Genomic DNA, 27634 nt, shown 5'->3' with positions numbered 1-27634 from the left:
ACATAACGCTCTGTATAGAGGATACGTAGAAAGACATTCCGCTGTGTAACATTTTAGGAATGTGCTGTACCTGTGGTCATGAGGTAATTAGAGGAACAAGACACGGATCTTCAGGGTGGGGATTTTGCAGGTTGCAGAGGGGAACTTGGAGTACCTGGAGCCCGGGTCCCCCTGCTCTCACCAGCGCTGCAGGCACCTGTGGAAATGGATGCTGTAACAGACTCTGTAGAAATTTTAGCTAAATGTCATTTAATTTTAAATAGACAAGCATACAACCCGTAGATGAGCTTGGAGTTTTGCTCCAGACCTTGCCACTATGTCAAGGCAAGCTGCCTTCCCTCCCTTTGTCTCTGGTTGTTCCTGTCACGCTGACCTTCAGAGGAACCCTCTGGGATCTCAGCATTTCTTTATCAAGACCTTAGAGGTCTTCAGGCTTTTAGTTGCGAACATGTTTCTTATTCTTGGTCATAGCAATAACTTTCAGTAAAATGGTATTTTCATCATGTTTTAAACGTATTTTAAATGTTTTCTTCTGAGCACAAGCCTTCAGGTATTCATTGGGCTAAGCACGGCCAAGCAGCACATTGTAGGATGGCTACTGTAGATATATTCTTTCGCGTGACACAGGAGTTTAAACTGGGGAAACTGAAGTTGAAGTAATTAATCTTGGAATTTCTGAAAGTGCATTGCTTCAAACAGGATCATATTGAGGAGGATGTTAACTGCTGTGACCTTTTCCTCTTGTTTTGTCGAAACTGTTTTGAAGAATTGCTTCTAGAGGACATGGGTGAAGGAGGAAGAGGGGCGGGAGCAGGAAGGATTATCGTTCTCCAGCCTAGAAAAAAAGGGAAGGCTGGGGGTGCCTTGTCGTGCTCAACATTCGCCTCTCGTTGTCCCCGTCTTCCAGGCGCTCATTCAGACTTGACCATCTCATTGTTACTGTGTGTGGTCCCTCCATGGGGCAGTTGCCAGATGAGAAAAAGAATATTAATAGTGAAGCAGATGGTAAATTGTGATTTTATTTTAACTAATTAACGGATAGAAAGGGTTAATTCTTTAATGCAATTCACCACTTTTACTTTGTGGCCATGTGGCAACCTTCAAGCTCTAGTTATAAACTTCACTGAGACCTGTCATTCCCAATCATCTGCTCATTCTCTGTGTTTTTCATTAAGCCAGAGAAGGTGACTCATCTGAGTGAGGAGGGCGCAGTGAGTGCCATGGCTGCCCGCAGCATGGAGGAGCTGAAGCTTTTCTAAAGCCAGCAGCAGATAAGACATGGTTGCTGCAAAGACTGTGAAGGTTCTGGTGTACAAGTCTCTGAGGAGCAGCTGAGGGAACTGGGGCTGTTTAGCCTGGAGAAAAGGAGGCTGAGGGGAGACCTTATCACTGTCTACAACTACCTGAAAGGAGGTTGTAGCATGGAGGGTGTTGGCCTCTCCTGCCAAGTAACCAGTGATAGCACAAGGGGAAATGGCCTCAAGTTGCATCAGGGGAGGTTTATATTGGATATGAGGAAAAATTTCTTCACAGAAGGGCTGTCAGGCATTGGAACAGGCCACCCAGGGAAGTGGTGGAGTCACCATCCCCGGAGGTTTTAAAAGACACGTAGATGAGGTTCTTAGAGACATGGTTCAGTGGTGGACTTGGCAGTGTTAGGTTAACTGTTGGACTCAGTGATCTTGAAGGTCTTTTACAACCAAAATGATTCTGTGGTTCTGTGAGAGTCCTAACTTTCCTGCGCGACATTTACACAAGCTTTATACGACTATTTTATGTGCTTCTTAAAAAGAAAAAGGGATAATTACCATGAGCACTGTAACGCGTAGTGCGTGCACTGTCTGTAAAATGCCCATATCCATTAAACCCACATCACCTGCACATAATTGGAATTGCAGTGTGCAGCTCTGTATCTTTATTTAAGCTACATTTCAGTACTTGGAGCAGTGTTTTAATAGCGCACGTTACTCCCCCTTCCCAGCAAGCTGGTTCTCCTAATTACGAGGAGCACTTTGAACGTTTGATTTTGTGCATTGAGACGTGGAGTGAGCACCGTTCCCTCCCCACCTGCCCGAGCCCCCAGTGCCTGCCCGTCATGTGCTGTGAGGCCGTGAGCCTCGCCGGTGTCCAGCCAGGATCCCGCCGCTGTGCCGTCCCCTGGACCTGTGGCCAGAGCCATAGAACGTGGGAGGATCAGCGTGGGGCTCCCAGACGAGCCAGGTGGGGTGGCTGGGGTCCCCCTGGTGCATTGCCCACCCGGCAGCGCTGTCTCTGGGCCTTGGGGAGCCATAAGCATTTGTAGACCCTTCACAAGAGCTTCGCTCAGTTGGTTCCTGAAACCATGGATGCTTAAACCCTCCTTACACAGGCTGACAGGAGCTCAATAAACTCTGCTGGGTATGAGCCAGAGAATTGTTTTATATACAAACAAGCAAAATCTCTGGAAGGGAAATAACATCAACCCTCACAAGGCGCCAGTTGAGGATGGTGGAATTTATATCTGCTCTGGTGCCAAAAGTTTCAGGGATAAATATTACTAAAATTCAGTCAGTAACCCTCATAAAAGCAAGTGCTGCTGGTGAGCTGGCCCGGCAGTGCTCGAGCATCCCCGGCCTCACGGAGCTCTGGCAAAATGAATGTGGAAAGAGTCCAGAGTCCAGCCTGTCTTAAATCCAATGGATAAAAACCTGAGAAGTCCTTGAATGCTAACCTTTAATAATGTCATTTTTTGCTTGCTCTTGTAAAACCCCGTGTCTTGATGCTAGGAAGGCATTTGCGTGAGTGGAACAACCTGTGTTGATGGGATATGGCAGCGCTGTGGAGGTTCGTTCATTATTTCAGAGTCACCTGCTTGGGTTTCTCCTCTGGGGAAGCCGTCCCAGCCAGCTAAGGCAGCTCACCTCTAACAACAGGATTTGTTATTAAAAAAAAAAGCTTGCCTTAACTAACCTGTTTAAAATTAGTAACAATTCTATGGTAGCAACAGTTTTATAAATGCAGCTTACTGGATGGTTCTGGTTTTGTGCAACCTGCGGGGTTTTTGCTTTGCGATTTGTAACTGGCTTATATGAACCCCAGGTGCTTTAAGATATAAATATTCCTTAAAACAAAGGGTCCTTTAGTTGTGGGCAGGAACCTTATTTATGGCTGCAAGTGGCATTTAAGAGCAGAGTGACAACTGAAATACTTGGCTTGGTTACAGAATCTAAACAACACTGAGGACATTAGGAGGATGTCTTCTAGACAGCAGTTCAGTTTAAAATGGAGAAAGATACTGTGATTTCTTATTTTGAAGTGTTGACATTTCCCATATGTTCTTCAGTGAATATGAGCTTGGAATCAGCTTCACTTTGACACTGGAAGTTTGCCCAAGAAAGGTTTAGCAGTGAAATCAGCAATATCCATGGTGTTCCGCAGATCTTGCTGAAGGACACAAATTAAATAAAAATAAAAAAAAATCCAAATGCTCTGTCTCAGAGTTTAATAGCAGCGTGTTGTGGGAGAATGTCGGAGGAATGCAGGAGCAACCTGAGCCCTGACGGCTGCAGTCATGCTGAGCGCTTTGCAGAAAACACGTGGTTGAGCTTCATCTGTGCCGTGCCCAGCAGAGCCCCCGCGGGCTCCTCCAGCTCAGGGCTGGTGCAGCACTGAGGTACGAAGCCTCAAGTTGTCTCCCTTGTGCTAAAAGCCGTCCCAGTTGCTGCCTAAGCCTGGAAGTAGCTAAACTCCATGGGACCTTTATGTTTCAATGATAAATCTTGTAAGGCTGCTGGAAGTGTCCTTCCGTGCACGCCCACAGGGGCTCTGGGTTGAGTAACCTAACCCCAAATTCATTCGGCCTCCACATGGTTTGGGATAACTGCCCCAGGGCACCCCAGACCCTCTGGGCTGGGAGTCTCTGTGCGACGTGGCGCAGCCTGCGGGAAACACCACGGCGTCGCCCAATTTAGCTCCGAGTCCTGCTCTGCTAATTTGTTGGGTTGGGAGTCCTGAGGCTGTGGAGGGAAGAACTCTCACTGCTAAAGCTCAGCAATTAAAATAGCACCAGATTAAAAAGGGATGCAGTTCTCCCCAGCTGAGCTAAGGGAAAATCACTTAAGCACCGCTTAAGAAGTACAGAGCCTCGTTCCTCCGAAAGCTGGATACCTTGTCATCGCAGCTGCTGTCTGTGCAGGCTTGAGACGGGAAGAGTTGCACTCCAGACTGTCTTGCATGCCATTAGAGAAGGAAACTAAGTGGCTCTTGGGTTTCTCAATAAATATGCAAAGTTTTCAAACCTTGGTTTTCTTGAAAACAACAAACTCTGCATGTTTTTCTCCTTTCTATACAGTCCTTTAAATGATTTTAAAGGATAACCAACAGCAAACTTTAGGGGACAGAAATGCCTGTGGTTACTGGCAGTGCAGAGTAAGGTAAACATGCTGTCTCTTGCTGACAGGGTGCCATGCTTTATAATGTTGATTTCTGCTAATAATGATAAAATACACTTTGGCTGTTACACAAAACCTTTGGAGTTACTAGCAGCCTTTTAAGATCACTTACATTAGTGGGGAATTGGTGGTCAGTGAAGAATTTGAGTGCTGTGCTTTTGTATTTGTGTCTTTCTTGGTCATTGATTCAATTACTTTCAAGAGCTTACTCTAATTTAGGGGTAGGGGAACGATGTGAAACATGCCTGTCCAACCACATAGAGTCTCAGCGCTTCAGCGTATACCCACAATGTGAGATAAGATTATTGCTGAGATAGAAAAGAGTTGAAGAGCCTTCTGCAGAAATACACCCTATTAAGTCCCTTACCAAGGAATTTAAGAAGAGAAATTAAAAATTCCTTGTAGGTCTCTTACATGCCATGTCCTCCTCATTCTCCTCCCTGTGTATTTGGAGCAGTGTTGCCAGGGAAAGATGAAAGTGGGAGAACCAAGCCCAGGCTGGGCAGCTGCCAAGTGTCGGGGCCTCTGACTCAGAGCTTCGGCAGCTATAGGAATAATTAAAATTCTCCCTGTGCTCGCTCACATTCATGTAAATCTTTTTTTTGTTGAATCTTTAATACAAAGTAGGATGTCTGTATGGGAAATAAATACAGTCAAGCCATGAAAAAATATGGTTCAGCTAATCAGCTAGGCCTCTCCAAGGTTTGGTTTTATTTTAGTTTAGGGATAGGCCTTCTCCCACCTCTGATTATTTTAAACATTAAACAGAAATATTTCACGATGATGGACATCTCTTTTATTTGATCCTTAAGGCAGTGTTCATTCGTAGCAGCTGTACAAATGAGCCTGTGCTGTGCGGAGTCTGTGGTGGGACAGATGCTGGGTTTGCTCTGAGAGGTGGCAGCGCTCACACACGCGCCCCCAGCCGTGCTCACTAACCAAGTGCAGAGCATCCGCAGCCTTCTACTCAGTATTTTGCATTCCTCTGTGTCTAGAGGCGCGAATCCCCGTCCTTCCCTCAAATGCTCTTTCACTTGGTATCTTTCACCAAGGGCACAAGCTAGAGAAGCGCTGCTGTACAAAATTGATCCCCAGAATCAATGAAATACTTGTGTGTGTGTGTGTGCTCAAAGAGGTGAGAAATTTCTGTGATCTTCCTAGATCAGCAGTGCAATAGCGTCTTGTAGTTAGGTGCTTGTAGGAGCAGTTTATGAGAAAGTTATGGTGGTGTTGGTGACCTGAGTGGTGAGATTTGCATCGAGGTTTTGATTATTTCATAACTCGGGGGAAAATTTCTGTTATTTAATTTGTGTTATAAAAAAATACCCACAGTCAATCGAGTATATTTATGTTGTACCAGAGAAATTTTGTGCTACTTGAACCAAACATAGTTTGATTTCGGATTGTTTTGACGTGACTGTGTACTGCAGTTCTGTGGGTCATTTGCCACATCGAGAAAACACAAACAACCTCTCATGGATCGAATATTGAATTCCTCTGATTTTTTATGTCTGGGTTTTTTTTTTTCCCTTGTCTGTCTACAGATCCTTAGAATTTGCACAAGATACACACCAGAACAAGACACCATGACGTTTTCAGATGGCCTTACCCTGAACAGAACTCAGATGCACAACGCCGGCTTTGGCCCGCTGACCGATCTCGTGTTCACGTTTGCCAACCAGCTCCTGCCTTTGGAGATGGATGATACAGAGACGGGTCTCCTTAGTGCCATCTGCCTCATCTGTGGAGGTACCGCACAGCACCAGCTCGGATGCGCTTGAAAAGGACAAGACACGATAAAATCTTAATTTACGTTTTACTTGTTTTGCTTTCCTGTACTAAAACGTATCTGTAAAATATATATGCGCAATATTATTATATATGATATAACACAACACTAAAGGTTTGTTTCCCGCTGGTGATAGTTATCAGGTTTATTACTGATAAGTTTTAAAATTAATTGAGTCATTCTGTCAAGCAACCAATCCTGTTATTTGCCTGACAAAGGACTACAGGACATACCCTGCTGCACTTTTTATAAGTGGGATATGGGTACCTGTGTGAATTTCCTTTGTTATGGCCATTATGCAGCTTTAACTCATAAATATAATTGCATGCACGTGCCTGTAGTTACATTCACACAGAAGTCACTGGTGATAACTCTCTTTAGAAAAAAAATAGATTATACTTCAAAATCAGCATCGTGGCACTGATGACATGATTTGGGGGAGGACTGATTACAACTTCAAAGGGACATTTTTCGAGTTAAATGGTGGTTTTAAAAAACAAAAAGCAAAGTCTCAGACCCTTTCCAAAATCCTCTGTAAATTTCTGTTATTTTAATAACCTCCTTTTCAAAATCTGGACTATCAGTAGAAACACACCTTGTTTAGTTGGGCCATTTTGTTGAAATACAAACCGGGTGCTACTCAAGAATGTTTGAGAAACAAGAGTCAGTCTTTGTTGACAATAGCCCTTTAGTGCAAAATCATTCTGATTTTATGTGTCCCTAACCACAACCCATCAAAAGCATTGATGGGTTCTCAGATGTCACGAGTATGTGACCGGGATGGGTGACATTTGTTGTCACTCAAGCTAGCACTGCCATCTGCTGCTACCCAGTGGTAATGTCTTATCAATGACACATACAAAAGTAATTCTGAAATATTGTTCGCAGCAGGGTGTTTTTCCCTTGGAGAGGGAGGCACAAGAGCAAACTGGTGATTCTGGACCACTCAAATGACAAACCTTGCCAATCACCAAGGAAAAATGAGTTTACATTTCAGAAAGTCATGGTTTGTCCTCTTCCCATGGAATACTCACTACAGAGTGTGGGTCAGAAGTGGAAAGAAAGATGAAATTCAGGGAGTTCTAATCAAGAACATGGAGGACCTTCTGTGATTTGGAGTTTGTGAAAACTGTATATATATGTGTGTATATATATATATATATATATATATATATACATATATATTTAAAATCATATGAGTGATATAGTTCTTCTCTACAGATCGCCAGGACCTTGAAGAACCAACGAAAGTGGATAAGCTTCAGGAACCATTGCTGGAAGCACTGAAAATTTATATCCGAAAGAGACGACCCAACAAGCCTCATATGTTCCCAAAGATCTTAATGAAAATCACAGATCTTCGTAGCATCAGTGCAAAAGGTACAGTGTCTCCCCATAACTCAGCGATAGTGTCAGTGTTGCGTTTCAGAGGAAACTGGCCCACATACCTGGGTTGTTATTTTTTTAATATATCTAATAAAGGCCCTTGTGACCTTTCTCTTCCCTTCTTCTTTATGGAACTCCTATGTTTAAACCGATTCTACTTTAAGCATATATGGTGCCACATTCTTCATGCATCTTACAGTGCAAATGATGCCTGAGCTATAAGTGGGTTAGCAAATCATTAGCATGAACTCTTTGTTAGTCATTTTAAGACAAGATAAAACCCAGAATTCAACCCTTGTTAATGCTTACAAGGGGGTACAGGTCAACATGTACTTTGTGTCACTGATGGCTTTCAAAAACGATGTCTGTTTATAGACAGCAGAAAACACTTATTAACCCAAAATTCTTCTAACCTGCCTGTAGTCTTGTATGTGGTTGATAAGCAAGCACATAGGTACAGGTACCTGTGTAGCTATAGACTGGATTTATGCTTTTGAAAAAATTTCTGATTTCATTTGACGTGGTATTTGAGCAGACTTCAGGGAAAAAAAACCTGGCAGTTAAATCGCTGAAGTAAATACATTTGATTTACATTAAAACCTGAACTGTTACACCTTAAACAATATATATCTAAGTTAAGAGGTCAAGCTGTAGCTATGTTTATTTTTAAAAGTGAGCAATCTAATTAGAGGTTAGTACCAAAAGAGTACCTGGAGGAAGCAGAAGTATTCTCAAAAAGGAACCACATACCCAGTTATCTAGAGCTTGCCATTTACCCAAAGGAAAGCAAGTTCCATCCAACTGAGCCTACAAAATAAACTCACAGCACTACCAAGCTCTAAAAATATTGAGGGGAGCCCTTTCGTTCTACTGTTCTTGCTTGTTGGAAATCTATTTCCACATTCCTGCCTCTTTGCCGGAGCTTTCCAGCTCCTCGAGAGCACAGCTCTGTGTCTTTATGTGCAGTGCACAAGAAAGGATTCTTATTTCTATTCTGACATAAGTATTTAACTTTAATTATATCATTAACGTTTTATGGTAGAACTAAACCGTACCAAAAGACTGGTGATGTTTTGGAGGGGTGGGTGTGTCTCGAGTTTCATTTGAAAAGATGTACATTAGGAGATAATGACTTTGGTGGTACATGATCCCTGAAAGCAATTACCAAAGCAAGCATGAGCCGAAAAGACTGAGAACGTCTCCTTACACTAGAGTTCCTTGTAGAACTACGTTCGTCTATGGCATTAGAAGTGTTGTCACAAAAGAATTAAGTGTTCATGGGACAGAAGAAAGAGACTGTGTCCAGAGTTCTCTTATCCCAGTATGCAATTGGAAGTTTCGTCTCTTCTCCCCAGTAGCAAGTGATAGGACAAGAGGAAATGGCCTCAAGTTGCACCAGGGGAGGTTTAGATTGGATATTAGGAAAAAATTCTTCACAGAAAGAGTTGTCAGGCATTGGAACAGGCTGCCCAGGGACGTGGTGGAGTCACCATCCCTGGAGGGGTTTAAAAGGTGTTTAGGACGAGGTTCTTAGGAACATGGTTTACTGCCAGAGTTAGGTTATAGTTGGACTTGATGATCTGGAGGGTGTCTTCCAATTTAAATGTTTCTATGATTCTTTGATTCTAAAACCTGAAAAATTACTGTGGGTCTACATGGGAATAACCGCACAAACACGTGGTACTTCACCTGGCCTACTCCATAGCAGTAGAAAGCAGATATTTAATGTGGCCAAATTTAGTTCATCAGCACTGCTCAGACTACCAATGTTTTTCAGCTTAATTCTGCATTAATTTCTTTCAAATTATAGTGCTTGCCCCTTTGCTCCTAACAGTTATTTAAGAGGCTTTTTAATTGGTATTCACTTGGAGTCAGTAGATGATTTTTGGAGCTTCTCAGCGAAGGCTGGAACGTAAGTGCTCCCTCTGCTCTGGGCTCAGCTCTGTGACTGACAGCTCCCGCTCTCCAGTGCACGTGTTGCAGCTGAATATATCCAAAGGTTCTCTCTGCTGGAATGTCTCTTCTGCAGCCTGACTATTTTCTTGTTAATTTTGTTGGCTTTTCTTGCCTGCCTTCACTTTTAAACAGCACGGACTCCTATTCCATTAGACTCAAATTTTAAGATGATCAGGAATCCTATGGAATGTTGTAGACCAGATATTTGAATGCTGAGGTTTATGGCTATAAATTGCTGGATGACCAAGTAAGAAAAATCTTTTTCCCATCAGCAGCAAATATATAAAGCACATTCATGCCTTGGTGTGGAACAGAATCTTTACCGTATATCCAAAATACTCCTCTTTATGGTCTTCACCACTCAGTAGTTGAACATTTATTAACTTATTTTCAGTAAGTTAGTTTCCCTTGAGTCAGATGTAAACAGTATTAAGGTTACTGTGTACTTTTGTGGTTAAAAAAAGTATCCTTTTGCCTGAATTTGTTCTTTTATAAAACAACGGTTTGTTAAATTCTGATTCTTATTTCAGTTTTCTAAATGGGAAAGAAGTGTTCTGCCTTACATTGCTGTAGTTCTCTTACAGGATTCGCATAATCTATTTAACACAAATCAGCCAGAATTTTTGTCATTCTATAGTCCTTGCAGATCCAGTAGAGATTAAAAACTGGGAAGTATGTTCCAATTTAGAAATCTGTCTCTGTGACCACAGTTTAATTGAGTTTTTCAGTATAATTTAACGACGTTTTGGTTTCTTCTATGAAAAGAAGCAGTTGATCCAATTTACCTGTATTGTAATATCACTTGCTATGTCGTAATTTTAAATTAATTTGTTAAGGAGCCTTCACCTAACTCCTTTTTCTTGTAATGAAGTCATTCACTTATGTAATTTTATATGCAAGAAGTATAGGGGACACCAAATCCATTAAAATAACATACCCTGAAATTGCTACTGATGATGCAAGGAAAAAGGAAATCGTATGAATCGTCCTAACGGGAAGGGCTTTTTGTTCTCTTTTTAAAGGTGCAGAACGTGTCATTACATTGAAAATGGAAATTCCTGGATCCATGCCACCTCTTATTCAGGAAATGCTGGAGAACTCTGAAGGACATGAACCACTGACCCCAACCTCAAATGGAAATACTGCAGAACACAGTCCCAGTATCTCCCCCAGTTCAGTGGATAACAGCACTGTCAGTCAGTCCCCTCTGGTGCAATAAGACATTTTCCAGCTACTTCAGACATTCCTAATACCTTATGTACAGGGATGAGAAGCAAGAGAAACATTTTTACTGCTGCTTAGTTTCTGGACTTAATATATATCTATATATGTGTATATATATAGATAAAAACTCAACAAGGACCAAGGAATTTTCATATGTATCAATATATACTCCTTGCTGTTTAAACTCTTAAAACTAGAAAAATGCAAACTTTTGAAACTCTAAATCAGCCATTTCATGCAAAAAAAAAAAAAAGATAGTTAAGCTTCTGTTTTCTCCTCTGAACATTCAAGATTGCATGGTGACACGACAGATCTCAAACTTCAAATTCTGGTTGCATTCCTGATGACTTTGTACATACAAATGTATGGCTGTACTTTCTATACTGGATGTTTGGTGCTTTCCTTTTGTCTCTCATACCTAAAACGATCAAGACACCAACCATGTGAAATGGACTCCTGTGCACATCCAGAAAAGGAAGTTTAAAGGACCGTCTGATTTAGTTTAATATGAAAACGTGTCTTTGATGCCCTCAGTTTGCATCTCCTTCCTTGTAAAAAGTATACAAAAATTCACTGCACTAGCAGAAGAGACAACAGTATCAGCATTAGCTGCCAGGTCAGTTATTCAGATGTCATTTGTTCCACTGTTAATGTCACTTTAAAATTTAAAGACGTGGTTTCTTACCTGGCTGGTGACCGAGCTACACAATTAGCTACTACAGTTCTTCAGTAATGATGATAGCCTCCAAGGCAGAAACACTTTTCAGTGTTACCATGGGTTTGTTTACTTGTTCACAAGCTGTTAGGGAAACTTCATGGGATGAGAACCAGATGACTCATTTACAGCTTTTGAACTGGCGGCGAGTCGAGGGTATTTCCTAGAGAATCGACTGCCAGGAATTCACTGGGTTATCCAGCCTTCCAGGTGCCAGGGAAGTACAGCTCGGACTTCCAGAAACACGAGGAGAGAATCTGCCTTCTTGGCCTTGTTAAATCACCATGAAGCAGAGTGAAAACTGTGGTAGAATGGTTAACAGATTTAAAGTGTCAGTTTCTTAGGTTTCATTTAAAGCACTAGTGGGTTTTTTTTTTTTTTATATATTCTAGCAAGTCTGTGATGTACTTTCACTGGCTCTGTTTGTACATTGAGATTGTTTAACAATGCTTTCTATGTTCATATACTGTTTACCTTTTTCCATGGAGTCTCCTGGCAAAGAATAAAATATATTTATTTTAAAAAAACCCTGTGTAGAAGTAGTCCAAATTTTACACATACACACAGTAGTTTTCCATTTTTTAATGTTTAAACTTCATTTCAAAAAGCAGGTTTCCTGTTTGCAACCATGACAATTAAAATGTGCTTTAGCACAGCTGTCTAGAACATCTCTACAAGCCAGTCAGACAAATACATGACATTTCAATGAGTAAAAAAGAGCATAAAACTGTAGGTGTAAGAACAAAATGTTAAAATGCCTACACACAATAATAAAAACCATCAATTACATTATCACATAAAATAAGTCAAATGTACAAAAGTTTGCGACAGAAGGGACAAAAGGACAACACAAGATATTTGTTGGAAAACATTTGTGTGCTCTTTGGGCACTTAATTAAACATATCAAAATCATCATCTTCATCAGACTCTGCAAAATATTTAACTTCTTTTCTAGCCCGGCCTGTCCGTGGCTTTGGGGCGGTTTCGGAGGCAAAGCCTGGCTGAAAGATTTCCACGTCAGAGTCCTGGTCAAAAGCGGCCTTCTTGGATTTCTTTAGGAAAATAAAAAGACATATCAGTTTTTATGCTCTGCACATTTTCCCTTTTAATATCCAGAACTGAAGGAAACCTTCTCTAACAGCTTATTTCTAACCACACCTAAACCCCCATTATCATATTAACACCCTATAATACAAACATGTACCTTTATGTAAAGTAATCCATTAGGAGAAAAGAGAATAGATTAAACTGACCTTGCTTGGTGTTGATTTAGGTGTTTTCTTCCCAGGGTTGTATTCACCTTCATTTTCTGAGCTGGATGTTTTCCTTTTCTTTGCCCCTCTACCTTTTCCTACACAAGAGAATAATATGATTTGTTTTCGTCTTGTGTTTTCTTTTTTTTTTTTTTTTAAAAAAAAACACTCCAGATTTCAGAAAACTGAAAAAAAATCCCTACCAACATTAGTATGTCTACATGTTACAGTTCAAATTTAGTTTACAATTCAAGCTTCTTCACACCAGCAGTAAAATGAAATATAGTTTATTTTCTCAGTTTTAAATCTTTTATGCTTCTTTGAAAGTTACTGCTCACCCTAACTATTCAATCTGTCAGTTCAAGGCAGGGACAAACTTCATTAGATCAATGACTTCTAGACTTCTGAAGTACTACAAGTCCTCGGTCACCTTCTGTACTGATTACACAGCATTAATTCACCTTTGCCATTTAGTAAATTTACTATCAGCCTCAACTATCAACAACAGTGAAGGTCAGATAAAAAGTTTGCATATTAGTTGTCAACAAAATTCAGTATGCTGTATTTGTCACAGAAAAGGCTCATAGCTGAGTAAGCTACTAGTGATTAATTTACTAATAAATCAACAAAGATCTAATTGTAGAGACACTAGTTCTGCTTCCTTGTAAAAAATATTGTGAGCCTGTGTTACAGAGAGCACAGACATGAGTGCTGAGCAGCACAGCACCAAAACACTTACCTTTGGGTGCTGCGGTCTTCTTTGGAATGCCAAATTCTGAATCCGAGTCAGAGTTTACAGTTTCCACCTTCTTGGCCTTGGGAGCTCGTTTAGGTTTAGGGGGCACATCTAGTTTTGCTATTAGAAGTTAGAGATATATACTAAAGTTGTTAAATTCACATATTGGTTAGATTTTATTAGATATTCCAGTTATAGCATAAATGGCAGATATTAAAACAAGATGAGAGGTTTCTGCACTTGGGGGAAACATACTTCAGCATTTACGCTAAAACTGCATAGTATAAATGGGAGGATTCCTTTGTCATACTTTGAGATGCATCAGTGCATTCAGTAAGTTCAGTGTTTGTGATTAAACAACTTTTTCATCTCTTTGAGCACAAAGCAGGTTACCAGTAACTAAAGCAGCTACAGAAATTCTCCAAGTTGGATACTTTAAACACATTTGCAGACATGACAGCATTCACGGACACAGCTTGCTGCTTGGGACATTTTTGCCTTCACAGTGGTTCAACTGCAGGGGTTTGAGAGACCGCATATTGACTGCAACATTGTTCTCTGTCAATCACCTCTGTGAAAAAGGAACTTCAGAAAAAGCAGAAAGGGCAGGAAGGGGACAGATCTGTGGGTTTCTTACAGAACCAGTCACTTCTGTGCATCTGCTCTTGCCATCTTTAAAAGACAGTCATTGATACATTCACAGAATGGGTGACAAGGGATAGAATCACAGACTCATTTAGGTTGAAAAAGACCGTTAAGATCATTGGATAATGTCTTCTGTATGCTTACAGATGAGTCAGTCTTTTGCAGAACTCTCAGATACTGACCTACACACTACCAGCCACTAAAACCTTAAAGATAATATAACAGGCATATAAAAACACTCCAGATATCAGGAATGTGGACATGTGTGGAACTCAAGCTTCCATTTGTAGTATCACTAGGGGAATTTGTTCAGACAAGAGAGGGTCTCCACAAACATTTTTGTCTATGATGCCTTCAGCTGCTACCCACTGGAGAGTCACTGCACAAACAGTTATGTCTTCCCAGCTTTTTGTGATAATACCTACTGGGTAGTCCAAGTAGCAGGTCCTGACAATACAAAAATTAAAGCCGCCTTTGGCATCACGGATAGGAAAAAATGGTGTTAGCTATGGCAGCATTTCAGATAAGACTAGGGGAGCAAAGCAACAGTGCTTCAGATGGAAGTCAGGAGCCATATTTGAAAGCAACTTGAAATTGGTCTCTCTAGGTATCTCAACTGAGAAACACCAGCTGTATTAGCATAAAGTAAAACCAAGTAAGCCATGAAGACCTACCAGGAAGCTTGGAAAAAGTAATACAGCAACTGAAAGCAAAAGAATGCTTTCTAGAAGCATCACCAAAAGTAAGTAGCTAGTTACCAGTAAAGGAGGAGGCAGTGTTAGTTGAAGGTACATGATCTTTAGGTCCCATAAGGCAATGAAGTCCTTCATAGAGGAAGCAGTTTTACCAGTGTAAGAATCAAAGACAAGGGGGCAGAGAGCAGAAACATTCACAAGTTTTATCAATTTGAAGATGACAAGCAGAAATTGTGACCAAGAGAATCTTAGTACAAAGGATCCATTTTAGATCTAGGTGACATTCAAAATCAGGAGCTGAGGTTCAGATGTCCTCCTACAGCACTGTGTGTTTTGGCCAGGTATTTGTGCCTTGCACGGTTCCTCATGCTGTCAGTGTGCAATTTGTGTGTCAGACACAAGCCGAGTACACTGCCTTGACAAGTGCTACCCAGCATATGTACCATGAGATATGACTATCTTCAGCTGGCCCCGAGTTTGCTAACTGATGTTAGAAAAGGGGCGACTTCTCACTGAGAAACAAGGAATTAGGGAGCAGGAAACTGGGGAATGAAAAAGAGGTATGACATGCTGCCACAAACACTACACTTGTTCTTCCCTTGAAACAGAACCTGTCATCACTAGTCAAGTCCTGTCAGGTCTGCCTGCAGAATACCAAGTCCAAAGGACAGCAGACATCTTAACTGTTACCTAGTGGCTAAAGTAATAGTGTTTGTGGCTTCAGGACCATGCATCTCCCTTTGAACTAACTCTAGTGGGATTCTAAACCGCCACCTTAGATTTACCTAATGCCTGTGCAAGCAGGAAGGATCTCTGACAGCAACTAGACCACAACCAGCCAAGCTCTCCACCAGGTATCATGACATGAACTGGAAGTCTGCAGGGGGGTCAATGTACACAGGCTCTCAAGAAGCCCAAGTTTTTGGTAGAAAGTCCAGGAGTGGTATCAGTCCTACAGCTGATACAAAGGGTATATCTCACTGCTAGAATCTCAACAGCCAGCTGGGCTATTCAAGGTGAGCAGCTGCTTATAATCAAAGACTAAGACCGCTTTTTAGATTCCCCCTAGCCTTACTATAAAGCACCAGAAACACAGACCTCTCAAACAGTGAGAGCAGAAAGCAGGCTCAGCCATCTCTTGATCCTCTGTAGTGAACACCAGAGGTCAAGAGATTTCATCTCAAATTGATCAAACTCTGAAAAGAAGCTGAACACACACCTATTTCTTTATTTCTTCTCATTGAGAAGGGGATGCAGCTGTACAGATAGCAAGGCATAACAAATAGTTCTTCGGTTTCGGCTTTCTAGCCTTAAAAATCCAAGCTCTGAAGTCACAGAAAATCAAACAACTCCAGAACAATTGTTTCAGCCACACAATAGACATTCCCAGTGTGAGGGGAAGTGGACGGAATATTACAATACCTGAAAATGGGTTTTGAAGTGGCTGCTGATATAGGGCATGAATATTAGAATCAAGGAGACAACTAAAATGGCACCAGATGATCAACACGCTAACAAGTTATGTTATCACTGTCCTGTCAAACTGTGATCATGAAACTGTGATTATGTCTAATCTGGGCAAAGAAGAGGAGACAGAAACTGGTGAAAGCAACCTGTCCTATTGTCATGCACTGAGAGGGAGACTGTAAGGTTACTCTTGAAGGCAAAAATTAAACTTCTGCTTGAAAGTGACCCTGTTCATACCTATTCGGTGAGTACAAAGGTTAATTAGAAACTCAGAAACAGATCACAGCTATATTTTAAGGTTTCACATTAGGTTAATAACAGGTCACATCCAGGCCTTCAAAAAACAGAGAGGGAGAAAGAGATTGAATGTTTAATTGCATGCTAGTGCATACACAGTTCCCTCCTGTATTTACTGCCGCATAGAAGTTTAGCATAAAAGACTATTCTATTAGAGATCAGCTATTTCTGAAAACAATCTTCATTCACTGTATTAGAGAACTTCACTAGCTGAAAGTGTTTGAGAAGCATTCAGACAATCGTTGATTCAAACAGCTTACAAATTAGATTAGACACAATGCAGCAAGAAAGAGATTAGAAATAGGGAAGCAATTGGGGAGAGGATAAAAAGATGCTGCAATTCACTGGTACCTAATATATAACAAAAGATTTTTTTTTCTCATCTTTAAGAGAGTAAGTTAAGTATTGTAACTGGTTGCTTTCTTGCAGATTTCCTTGACATATCTTTTGGGGGAAGAATTAACACAGTAAGTTCAGCTGCAAGTTGATCAAAAGAAGTTTCAAAAAACAAAGGCCACAGTATCACAGGAAAAAAAAATGCTTTTGGAGGACAGAGATTGAGTAGCAAGAAAAAAAAGAACACAGGAAGAAAGGCAAAGATCTGAAAATAACAAAATCTGCAGTCTATCATGTCTTAAGATCTGTATTTTATAACCTATCTAAACTACTCTTAGGTAAGAAAAAACATTTTTCACCATTAACTATGGCAAGTGTCTTGCATTATCTTTAAAACTTATCTAGAAACAAGTGCAAGTCTTTCTCTTAAAAGCAGCACTAACAACTGATAAGTTAATATTCTCCAAGGTAAAGCAAAAACCCCTTATTCCTACAAAGACCCAAGCACAACCACAGAAACAAATCCAAATAATAAACACACTCTTCTTGGAATTATCCTTAACTCCACAGTGTAAAATCCTGTAAGATGAGAATTCTCAAGACCTGACTAATAATTGAACAAATGTATAGCTAAGTTTGAGGAGAGCCTTTCTCCTCTGTTTCAGAAGAAAAACAACTGTGCCAAGTGGAACTTACTGTGGTAGCCTACCTAGGACATAAGTATTTCTTGGGGATTCCTCCTTTGCACTTGCTCTCATTCCTTTTAAAGTAAATAAGTTAGACCCATTATAGAAGACTGTCTTCCACCCCAAGGTCACGATGTTTCACTTATTCCCTGAGGGTAAACCCCCCCCCCCATTATCTAAATTAATCAAAGGCTGAATAGCAACTCCATACGTGGAAAGTATTAAGTTTTGACACTACAGTAGCCAGTGCAAAGGAAGAAATATCATTAAGGAGGTGGAAGAAGTTCGCATCCCACACTGAAATTCACTAAGTTTAAAATAAATGAATGCAGTGTTCCCACTCTGAAGATGTGAACAGACAGTGCAAATGTGGAAGAGATGAGATTTAAACAAATGGATTTGCTTACAGGACAATACATACCCTTTTTAGCAGCTACTGTTTTACTTGGAATTTTCTCTGTTTGTTTTGGGGCAAAAGATGATGAGAAAACAGGAGCAGAATCCTCTTCATCACTGTCCAATTTTGTTGTATCTATGAACACAGAGTAAGATTTGTTCACTGCATATTTTAAATCACCAATATTAATTACAGTCAAAATTAAACTCAAAAAAGTGCTTCTGATACTACAGGTAGACTATGGATGTACTGTGACTTTCTTATCTATGACACAAGTTCCTCCAAGGATCAGAACCTCCTTCCTCTCTCTCCTTTATAAATCTGGACATCTTTCTTCTATAACTACTGTGTGAAGTTTGTGTATGCCATATAAACTCCCTAATATATTCCTTAACAGTTGCTATAAGACTAAATAGATCAGTGAAAACGTGCTCACCATCATCTGTCTTCTGAGAGTAAGATGGAAAAGAGAAGATGTTCCCAAAATCTTGATTTTTCTTGTCTTGAGACGTTTTCCTGCTTCCAAACAGGAAAAATAAATTCTATGAGTTGCATTAACTACACACTGAAGTATATAGACATGATAATATCCATATGAGATTAAATTCCCACTTTAGCACTACAAAGCATTTCTAGTATTTTTGTATTTACTTGCAGCAGTCAACCCCCAAAAAATCACCACTCAGTCGTGAACTTCAGGCACGTAGAATTGACAGAATTATATTTTTATCAATAGTTCTGTATACCAGACTGGCACAACATGGAGAAGGGAGAATCTTACAAAATGCAGTTTAACAGATGATATCACTGATAGTGTATGATAATTCAGTAAGTCACGTTTGCCTCTGCCTCAGTTGATTGCAAGGCTGAGGTAATCTACGCTTTAATTCCCTTCCCAAAATGTATAATTTTTATTTTATATGTATATGTAGAGTAACAACAGGCTGATGTTTCTCAGTTTTGTTCAGAGACTCCTGCATTCAAAAAAATTACTAGTAAAGAAATGCTGCTGAGCTACAGGACTTACTCTGGAGACGGCTTTGATTTGGCCGGGGAGAAGTCATATTCATCTTTTTCTAAACTGTCTGAGGGAACAAACTCATCCTCTCTGTCATTTGTAACTGGAGAGGCTTTTACTTTGAGCTCATCCAAATCATTATTATTGTTGGCATCATCATCATCATCGGCATCATCTTCTTCTTCTGAGAAGTCGAAAGTATACTTGGGCCTCTCAGCTAAAAAAAAACCCCACATATATACACACTTCAAGATAGATGTTTATGTTAATACATAAAGTTGAAGTCACTAAACAATCCCTGACTGAGAGTATACAAGGCAACAGACTGGGAGAAAAGAAACTTGTTTGACCCTGGAAGAATAAAGAGACATAATTTAGAGTGTTACCAAACATCTAACACCACTTGCGGCTTGCTCAGATATCTTCAGCTAATGGCATTATGAAGACATCACACGTAAGTACTTTTAAGGAATGAAAATCCTTCACTTAAAATCAAAGTTTTCTTGAATCAATCATTTGAACATTCTTCCTACTGCTTGAAAAACTGATCAATAGTTTTCCAGAAGAATCTGTGTGTTTTTCTTAAACTATCAAATATTTCCCTATTTTCCAAACTTTCAGTTTCTGATATTTTTGCCTTTCATAGACTGTTCAGAATATATTTTTGACAAATTTTTACTAGGCATTCGGGCTTTTGGGCCTTACTGGGAAGCATAATTGCTTTTTTTTTTTTTTTGTAATGTTATTATCTTGTCTATTTCTTGTATAATTCACTAGTTTTGTGAATAATTGCTATTCTAGTGCTTAGAATAAGGAAAAAGATTCCTGGACCAACTTACAAAATCTTTCCTATCAACTTTTAAGTTCCTGGTCTTGACATTAAGACTTTTTTCACTGACCACACAGCAAAGAAAATGTAATGCAAGGTATCTCCAGGAGGGAAAGTCCTAAAGGAAGGATATGGTCAAAGGAAAATGTAGGTTTATAGTTTAAATATTCAGTCACTATGCACAATTCACAAAAGCTTGGGTACCTGCAGCTCGCCTAAGTAGAGAGTCTCTTGGAATAATCACAGGCTCATTCTCTTCTAAATCACTTTCAGACTTGGATTCATCATCTGACCATGGGTTTCGTTTCTTCACTTTTTTTGCACCAGGTTTTGTAGATGACGGTGTTCTTCTTACCCTAGTACCTGCCACAAGTTAAAGTGTTTACTACAGTAGGGGTAAAAAATACTTTCAACTCTTCTAATTGTTTATGATGTATATATTTAGCATAAATTTTCTTTCCTGAGTAAAAATTTAACACAGTGAAATTATTTCGCACAAAACCTGCCCTGTTGCTCCCAAATAAATTTGTTTTACAACTGAAAAATGTAGAAGTCCCCAATTTGAAGTTTTAGCTCCTCTGCAGTCAAACTTCCATTTCTTTAAAAGTTGCTGGGGTTTTCCAGGAAAAGAACAAGCTGTTTTCCATTATTCAGGGAACATAATCAGGAACAGCTATTGGAAAAATCCAGTTATCATGGGAAGCAGAGGATACCCTCTTGGGGGGTAACAATGCGGTCAGTGAATTGCAGGGCAAACTCAGGTCAAGCTGGGCTAATTGGCTCTGGCTCATCATGAGCTGAGCTGCATGTAGACAGCTCAGTCAGATCTGTGCTCAGTTAATCTATTCAGGATGGTTCATCCCCTCAATAAATAAAACCAGATCTCGCCTCAGAAGTATTTGCATAACCACTTTTTCTTTTTTAAAATTTTTTTTGAAACCTCATAATTAAACCTTCTCTTCAGCCTTTAGGTTTTCTTTTAGTTGCTGCCATCCTCCCCTTTATTATATATTTCTCAAAAAATAGTAAGGAACTTACCAGGCTCCTTCTTCTCTCTTTTAGGTTTAGGGGTTTTAGTTGCTGTGGCTGATGTATTCAGTGAGTCATCCCCACCACCCTCAGCTGGCACACCACCAAATTCTTCATCAAATTCCATTTTTATTGCTATAGAATCAGTTTCACCCTAAAAACACAAAAAGAGTCAGGCAAAATACATTATAACTTTATGTTTCAAGATTGAACTGGAACAGTTTTGTAGAAGATAATAAATGAAAGTTAACTAGTATATTGACATTTATTGAACAGTCTTTCAAGAATTCCAAGGAAGAAATCTCAGTAAAAACACCTGAACTGTAAGTAGACACAAGAGGCTTGCAAATGTAAAAGAAACCCAGTATTAAGTTCTTAGTGCATTAGGTCAGCAGAACAGTATAAACACATAATTAATGATGTCTAGTTGTTCAGATTTATGCCACCAGAGTAGAAAAATACAGTAGTTAAATCACAAATAATCTAACTATAGTAATAGTTTTGATTTACCTTTTTCTTTTTCAGCAATTTCCTGCTGGCATCAGCTTTCATGGCAGATGTAATCTGTGGAACTATTCTTCTGCCAAATGGTGAGGGCATGGTCTCTTCCAGCTGAAGTTTCTTCATCTTGGGTTTACCAACTTTCCCTTTTATTGGTTTGCCAACCATGCCAGCCAAAACATCTTCTCTTTCTTGTGCTTCTACTTTCTAATAAACAAGGGTGGGGGAGGTGAAACAACACATTCATTCTTTTTTAGTGAGGGAAGAGTAGAACATTCATTACCCTATATAGTTAAAAACTACACTTTTATTCAATATTATATATATATTCAAATTTTGGACACTGCTAAACTGAAAAATCTTTTGTCAAGTTTCTATTTCTCATGTATGTGCCTGGGTACTGATGTAACTTTTCAGTCTTTCATTGTGTAATATAAGCAACTATTTTCTAGAGTCATTTTTAAGGCACATTTTCCAGCCTTTTAATCAGCCTCTTTTCACAGTAGGGACATATAGCTGAAATACAGATATCTGAACAGAACGCTTCCCTTTGCAGCCATTCCATGAACACACAGAGAAATCAAACAAACATCTTACTTGTGTTATCCTGTGTCACTTCAAAAGATTACATCAGCCCCTTTCAGGCAGCACTAAAAGCTGAAGGCTCAGCAAGTTATCCACCAATATGCCTTTACCTTTTCCAAAGGTACTGATGAGGCAAATAAAGAGCCCCTCGTCCAGTATTTATGGTCTACACACTTTGTTCCTACATGTACAGCTTTGCATTTGACAATACTTGGTTGCCTCACAACCAGTTAGATCACATAGAACTGCTATAACTATTACCAGTTATTATCCCCAGTTTTTTGTGCCATCTGAAAACAATTTTGCTTCTGGTCATCTTTCTTTTAACATCATTGACTTGGAAAAAACATTCAGTTGTATAGACGCAAGAAACAATCCCTGAGGAACACAACTAGGGACATAAATAACCAATATTGATTTCCCACTTTCCGCTATATTTGGAGGTCTATCTGCTTTTAATAATAATAAAAAAAAAAAAGTGGTATTTCTATTTTTATTATTTTTTGCTTAAATTTTATTACATATTTTAGGAAGGTATGTAAAATAAAACATACTTCAAGTTCTTCAACGAAGGCTGCTAAATCTTCTTTCCAGAGATCTGAAGATGATTTCCTTTTAAGGTCATTTAGATCTCTCTCCTAAAGCATTAAAGTAATACATAGAATATAAGTTACTAAGTTACAACTAAAGCAAATACTATCAAAACTGAAGATTTGCAATTAGACTCATCAGTAATTATTATATCATTTCAGAACAAGCCTTCCACGATGTACCAACCTTTGAATCCCTCTGCTTAATTAACTCTTCTACTTTCTCTTTTGTAAGTGACCACAGAGACATGTTTAAGATATAGTTAAAATCGGGGCCAGAAGTTGAACCAGAAGCAGAGGAAGAATCATCATTCGGGTTCTGTGGGTCCTCCTCTTCTGCTGCCTGAAATGAAATATTGACAATTAAAAGTATTAATAATCATAGCTTTGTACGTGAACTGTAACATCACTCCAGAGGACCATGGTAGAGTAGTAAGATGTGCCCTCATGGATCCAATGACGTGAACCTTTTTCTGGACCTTTCCAAAAGGCCATTTTCATGTGACCTTCTATAGTTGGGTTATTTGATCATTTGATTTAAGAAAACATGACAGAACTTGATGCTTAGCCACATGCCTTGTACTATTGGCTACAGATACTGGCACCATCCTAGTTGATTCACAAGGTTGAGACCTCTGCCTTTGGGATATTCATGTATATTGTTTCTGTAGAAATGACAACAGTCTTTTGAATAAAAACTGCTATCAAAGCCCTGGAGGTACAAACTATGGTTTGGAAGTGGATCAAAATTTCTCATAATAATAGTTTTGTTATAAAATACAACACACTGCATGGAGTTAAAATACAGTAGTTTAAAAAAAAGGGCAAATAATCAAAACAAACGAGAAATGAAAGCAAATAGTCAAAGTAGTGGCAATGGCAAAGGGATGTCTGACAAAAATTTGAAGCTGCTTTTGAAAGCAGTTTCATCTTCCCATAATAAAGCATGGAATTAAACCTGCACACATCTCTTTAGGAACAATACAAAAATCTTGGGTTTAAAAAAAAAATAACAGAAATACAGATCGATGACAAATTTCATGTAAGTTCAAAAGCCATAGATTTATAATATTTATATTTAATTACAGAAACTGATGAATAAGTTACATATAAATAACTACATTTTGCAATCATATGACACAAATAATAAGCGGAAAGTCAGTCATATGTGTGAGGTAACTGATGCAGCATTCTGCATATCAGCCAGTCAGAAATCAAGTTGCCAGTTTTAATTCGGGTACATTTAGAAATTCAGTCCTCTGCATTCTCATTTTCAAATCTGTATTATCTACTTTTCTTTTAAGAATTATCCATATACGATACCAATATTATGTTACAATATTCTTATAGACGTTTAATGTATTTTTAAAAATGGAAGCCAATAAGGAGTATTGAATAATCTATTTTAAGTCTTACGTGTGTTATAAATTAAGTTAGACCACTAGAAAACAAACATCTGAATAAATTAATATCATTTATAACATTAACAGCATCAAATATGTACAGAGATTTCAGATTCTTACCTTTTCCTGTGCTTCCTTCCAGGCTTTTACTGGATCAGATTCATAACCTCTCTGGACCAACATCTGAATCAAATCTCTTTTTGATCTGTTCTCTACAAGACACACCAGGGAGAGAGAAAGAATAAAAAAAAAAAAGTATGTAATAAAAATAAATGTCTTAAATGAATGTCTATATTGAAATCAGTTCCAGACTTTGCCCCATTGTTTACCAATTCTGACTAATGTTTTAGAGAGCATTTACTCACCTATGGTAATTTTTCCTTGTATCTTCTCTAGAACAAAACGAGCTTGATTGTTAAGTTTGGTAGATTCTGCACCCAACATCCCCACAAGCCATTCCTTGCGTAAACTATAATAATGTAATCGCAAATCAAAGAACTCCTTCAAAATGTCTTGCACAGTTTCATACTTCTTCAAACATCCCATATGATCAAATAGCACCTATAAAATACATAATATACTGCTTGAGAGAGACTGCATAACTCAGACTTTGGTAACCTTTGTGTACATTTCTATTGCACATATACATGCACCATACAAAAAGTGGTATTTTGAAGACTGTGAACTCAAAGCTCACTATGGAACTACATAGCACCTACTGGGATAGATTTTATTTTTATTCACTAATAGATTTCAGATGAGATTTATGATAATACTTTCAAACCAGAAGACACGTATATTGAGAAATATGCCTGAATTCAGTGGAATGACTAATTTAATCAGAATATTAAAGCACTAGTTCAGCAGCATCTAATGATACACAACTACGTAACAGTTGAAAAGCTTGTTTAATAATCTTGCAGCTCAGCTGTGAAATCTGCCACTTTTCAGCTGTGAAAACTGCCATCCTTCAGGTTTAAGCACAAATGAAGAAATCATTTTTACATCATAGGTGGAATCAATCCTGCCTGACTTCTGACATCTCCAGTTTAGACATTTATCAGTGCACCAGTCACCCTAAGCCCCTCTAGAAGGCTAAAATACCTGTTTGGGAGTTGAGTAAACCAGCTCACGTAACTTTTGAAGATACTTACACTAGGGCAGACTAATTCCTACACATGCTCAGAAATCAGCCTTTCCTATTTACTTCAGCAGACAGAAAACACAGGATTAAGCTGTAAAACATCTTGCAATCTGTTACACATTCATTTGAAGATAGATTCTCACAGCAGTTCATATGGTTGTTTAAACCTGTGAGAAACACTATTACCTTGGTTTGGTATATTTGCTTTTCAAGCACAATCTACAAAATGGGTTGAGCAAAGCCTTTTTCCTCTTCCAATTCTATAGTCTTTATTTTTAACCTATTTTCATATAACTTTTGATTTATACAATAATAGCAGCAATAGTAATGGTATTTTTGCTTTGTGATAATAGTGGAAAGTAATTATCTGCCATAAATAAAAAAAGAACTCCATTTTTTTCAGTCTTTATGAAGCCATGTTGTTTGGAAATATTCTGTCAGAAATTATCTTACAATTCAAATCCCTCTCGTAATAGCCAGACATGTATTTACTCACACTCTTATTCCCATCTTGCTACAAGTAGAATAAACCGTATGTGTAATTTACATCACCCTTATGTCTTCAGCAGCTTAAAGGTAGTGTTTTCTATACCCCCTAACCTAAAATGGGATTTATGTTGGTAGAAACATTGGATCATTTAACTCTTGTTAAAGGACTGGAATTTCAAAAATGTAACATCTCAAGTCTAGTTATAATATAGCAGAAAGTTACTTGCATTATCTACTTTAGATTAACCATTTTGGTTACCTCCACAGGAAATTTTCAGTTACAAGAAACTAACCACCCTGAACCTCTCTCATTTGGTTTGAAAGATTCATCAGGACTAAAATGGATTTGCTGATCCATATTGACTTAATATTTGTCTTTACCACAATTTTCTACTATTCAAAAAATTTCAAATACACAATCCACTGTTCAATACTAAGTACCAAAGTACACTACAAAAACATTTGAGTTTACAACAAGCAACTGTAAGGATTCTGATAGCCAAACATTAAAAAGTTACCATAGAATTACAAGTAAGACTTGTTTGAAGCTTAAAGACTTTGTGCAATCCAGCAGCTTCTGCCTGTGCAAGTTTTTCTTCTGTCATCTTCACAACAAATTTCACAGTCGTATCAGTGTGGTATTCCTTATAGTCAGAAATTAATGCTGGGGTTTTTTCAGTGCCATTCAACATAGGTTCTAGAACCTGTTCTTTGTACACCTATTAGAAATAGGGTAGAGAAAAAAAAAAAAAAGAAACACTTCTTAAAATACCTAATTCCTTAAGTCAACTGAACAATATTAGATTTCAAAGCTTTTTGTATCACATCTGATACCAGTTATAATTTACAGAACCAGTATAACCTGCAAAATGCAGGCCAAGACTAGCACAAATAAAAGAGGCATCTTATAAGGACAGAAAAGTCAACTCAAAAGAAAAAGGGGATTACATATTAACTCAACAGGAGAAGCAGGTATTCTTTGTAGTAAGGACAGTAGATGGCACAAGTAGAAAACCACCTTCTGCAAAGGCACACCACACAATGAAACCATGTTCCCCTTCCATGTACATATAATCATCAGAAATTGAGTTAAAAGTTCATCCAGATGTAGGATTAAACAATTTAATACGGAAATTTTCATTGTTTTTGGTTTTTATGTAAATATATTTCGCTGTTACTTACCTGGGTCCATGTCCGTACAGGAAGCTCTGTAATTTCTACTGTGTTCCTGTCCACCACAAATATTTCACCACTGACTACATACTGGTTTTGACCAAGTTCCTGAATAGTTCCTTTGAAGTTTTTGTAGTTTGGGAGCTGAAATTGCAAAACCCAGCAAAAGTAGTAATAATCTTCATAATAAAACATCAGAAAAATATTTGTTTCCCATACACCATACAGGTATCCCTTGATATTTCACTAATCCATCAACCATCCTCTCATGCCCGTGAAAATTTTAAGTCATGGGAAAAATACTACAGAAAAACCAGAACACACACATGCAAGTGACAGGAGCAAGTATCTTAACATCTACATAGTAGATACATGATTAAGAAGAAGCAGTTGAAACCAGTGAGGTGGTGGGGGTTTTGTGGTTTGTTTCTGTGTTTTTGTTTTTGGTTTTTTTTTGTTTTGTGGGTTGTTTGGTTGGTTGGTTGTTTTTTTGTGTTTTTTGTTTGTTTTGGTTTGGGGGTTTTGTTTGTTTGGTTTTGGTTTTTTCTTTGTTTTTGTTTTGATTGTTTTGTTTTGTTTTTAAAGAAAACTGCAAGCACAGATAAGGCATGACAGAAAGCAGATTAACGCTCCAAGTCTCACAATACCTTTACAGAAGTGGTGCTGCCTCCCCTCACCACTTTTTCATTCTTGTGCTGTTTGGCAAAGATAGCGAACCCATCCAGTTTTAAAAGTAACTAACAGGGTGGGGATTTTTTTTTTAACTGTATTGATTCCCTTATCCAGCTTACCATGCAGCCACAAACACATACCAGCACACAGAAAGGAGCTAGATGGAGGCAGAACTGCCTCTTTCAACC

General features: G+C 38.7%; 2 protein-coding genes across 9 annotated transcripts in view; one reads left to right on the top strand and one right to left on the bottom strand.

Annotated features, from left to right (window-relative positions):
- The window catches only part of RARB (retinoic acid receptor beta), a 318254-nt gene extending 306238 nt beyond the window's left edge, over nucleotides 1-12016 (top strand). For 5 of the 7 annotated variants that reach the window (XM_082046117.1, XM_082046116.1, XM_082046115.1 and 2 more), the window contains 3 exons: nucleotides 5975-6179; nucleotides 7441-7599; nucleotides 10584-12014. In XM_082046117.1, coding sequence (XP_081902243.1) covers nucleotides 5975-6179; nucleotides 7441-7599; nucleotides 10584-10780 — 561 coding nt within the window. In that variant the 3' untranslated portion in view covers nucleotides 10781-12014. Of the gene's footprint in view, nucleotides 1-5974; nucleotides 6180-7440; nucleotides 7600-10583 lie in introns of all 7 variants that reach the window. The other 2 variants (XM_082046113.1, XM_082046112.1) reach the window with 1 other exon arrangement.
- A 51-nt stretch (nucleotides 12017-12067) lies between these two features.
- The window catches only part of TOP2B (DNA topoisomerase II beta), a 64466-nt gene continuing 48899 nt past the window's right edge, over nucleotides 12068-27634 (bottom strand). The window contains exons 22-36 of one of the 2 annotated variants that reach the window (XM_082046109.1): nucleotides 26784-26918; nucleotides 26120-26320; nucleotides 24334-24529; nucleotides 24089-24180; nucleotides 22753-22908; nucleotides 22530-22613; nucleotides 21400-21597; nucleotides 20899-21043; nucleotides 20065-20223; nucleotides 19041-19248; nucleotides 18450-18532; nucleotides 18038-18148; nucleotides 13494-13610; nucleotides 12755-12852; nucleotides 12068-12553 (exon numbers count right to left, since the gene is read on the bottom strand). In XM_082046109.1, coding sequence (XP_081902235.1) covers nucleotides 12392-12553; nucleotides 12755-12852; nucleotides 13494-13610; nucleotides 18038-18148; nucleotides 18450-18532; nucleotides 19041-19248; nucleotides 20065-20223; nucleotides 20899-21043; nucleotides 21400-21597; nucleotides 22530-22613; nucleotides 22753-22908; nucleotides 24089-24180; nucleotides 24334-24529; nucleotides 26120-26320; nucleotides 26784-26918 — 2145 coding nt within the window. In that variant the 3' untranslated portion in view covers nucleotides 12068-12391. The remainder of the gene's footprint in view (nucleotides 12554-12754; nucleotides 12853-13493; nucleotides 13611-18037; nucleotides 18149-18449; nucleotides 18533-19040; nucleotides 19249-20064; nucleotides 20224-20898; nucleotides 21044-21399; nucleotides 21598-22529; nucleotides 22614-22752; nucleotides 22909-24088; nucleotides 24181-24333; nucleotides 24530-26119; nucleotides 26321-26783; nucleotides 26919-27634) is intronic. The other variant, XM_082046110.1, reaches the window with a different exon arrangement.

This window comes from Streptopelia decaocto (genome assembly GCF_964273445.1).
Source record: "Streptopelia decaocto genome assembly, chromosome: 2".
Taxonomy (NCBI): Eukaryota; Metazoa; Chordata; class Aves; order Columbiformes; family Columbidae; genus Streptopelia; species Streptopelia decaocto.
This window is presented reverse-complemented; position numbering and strand designations above follow the sequence as displayed.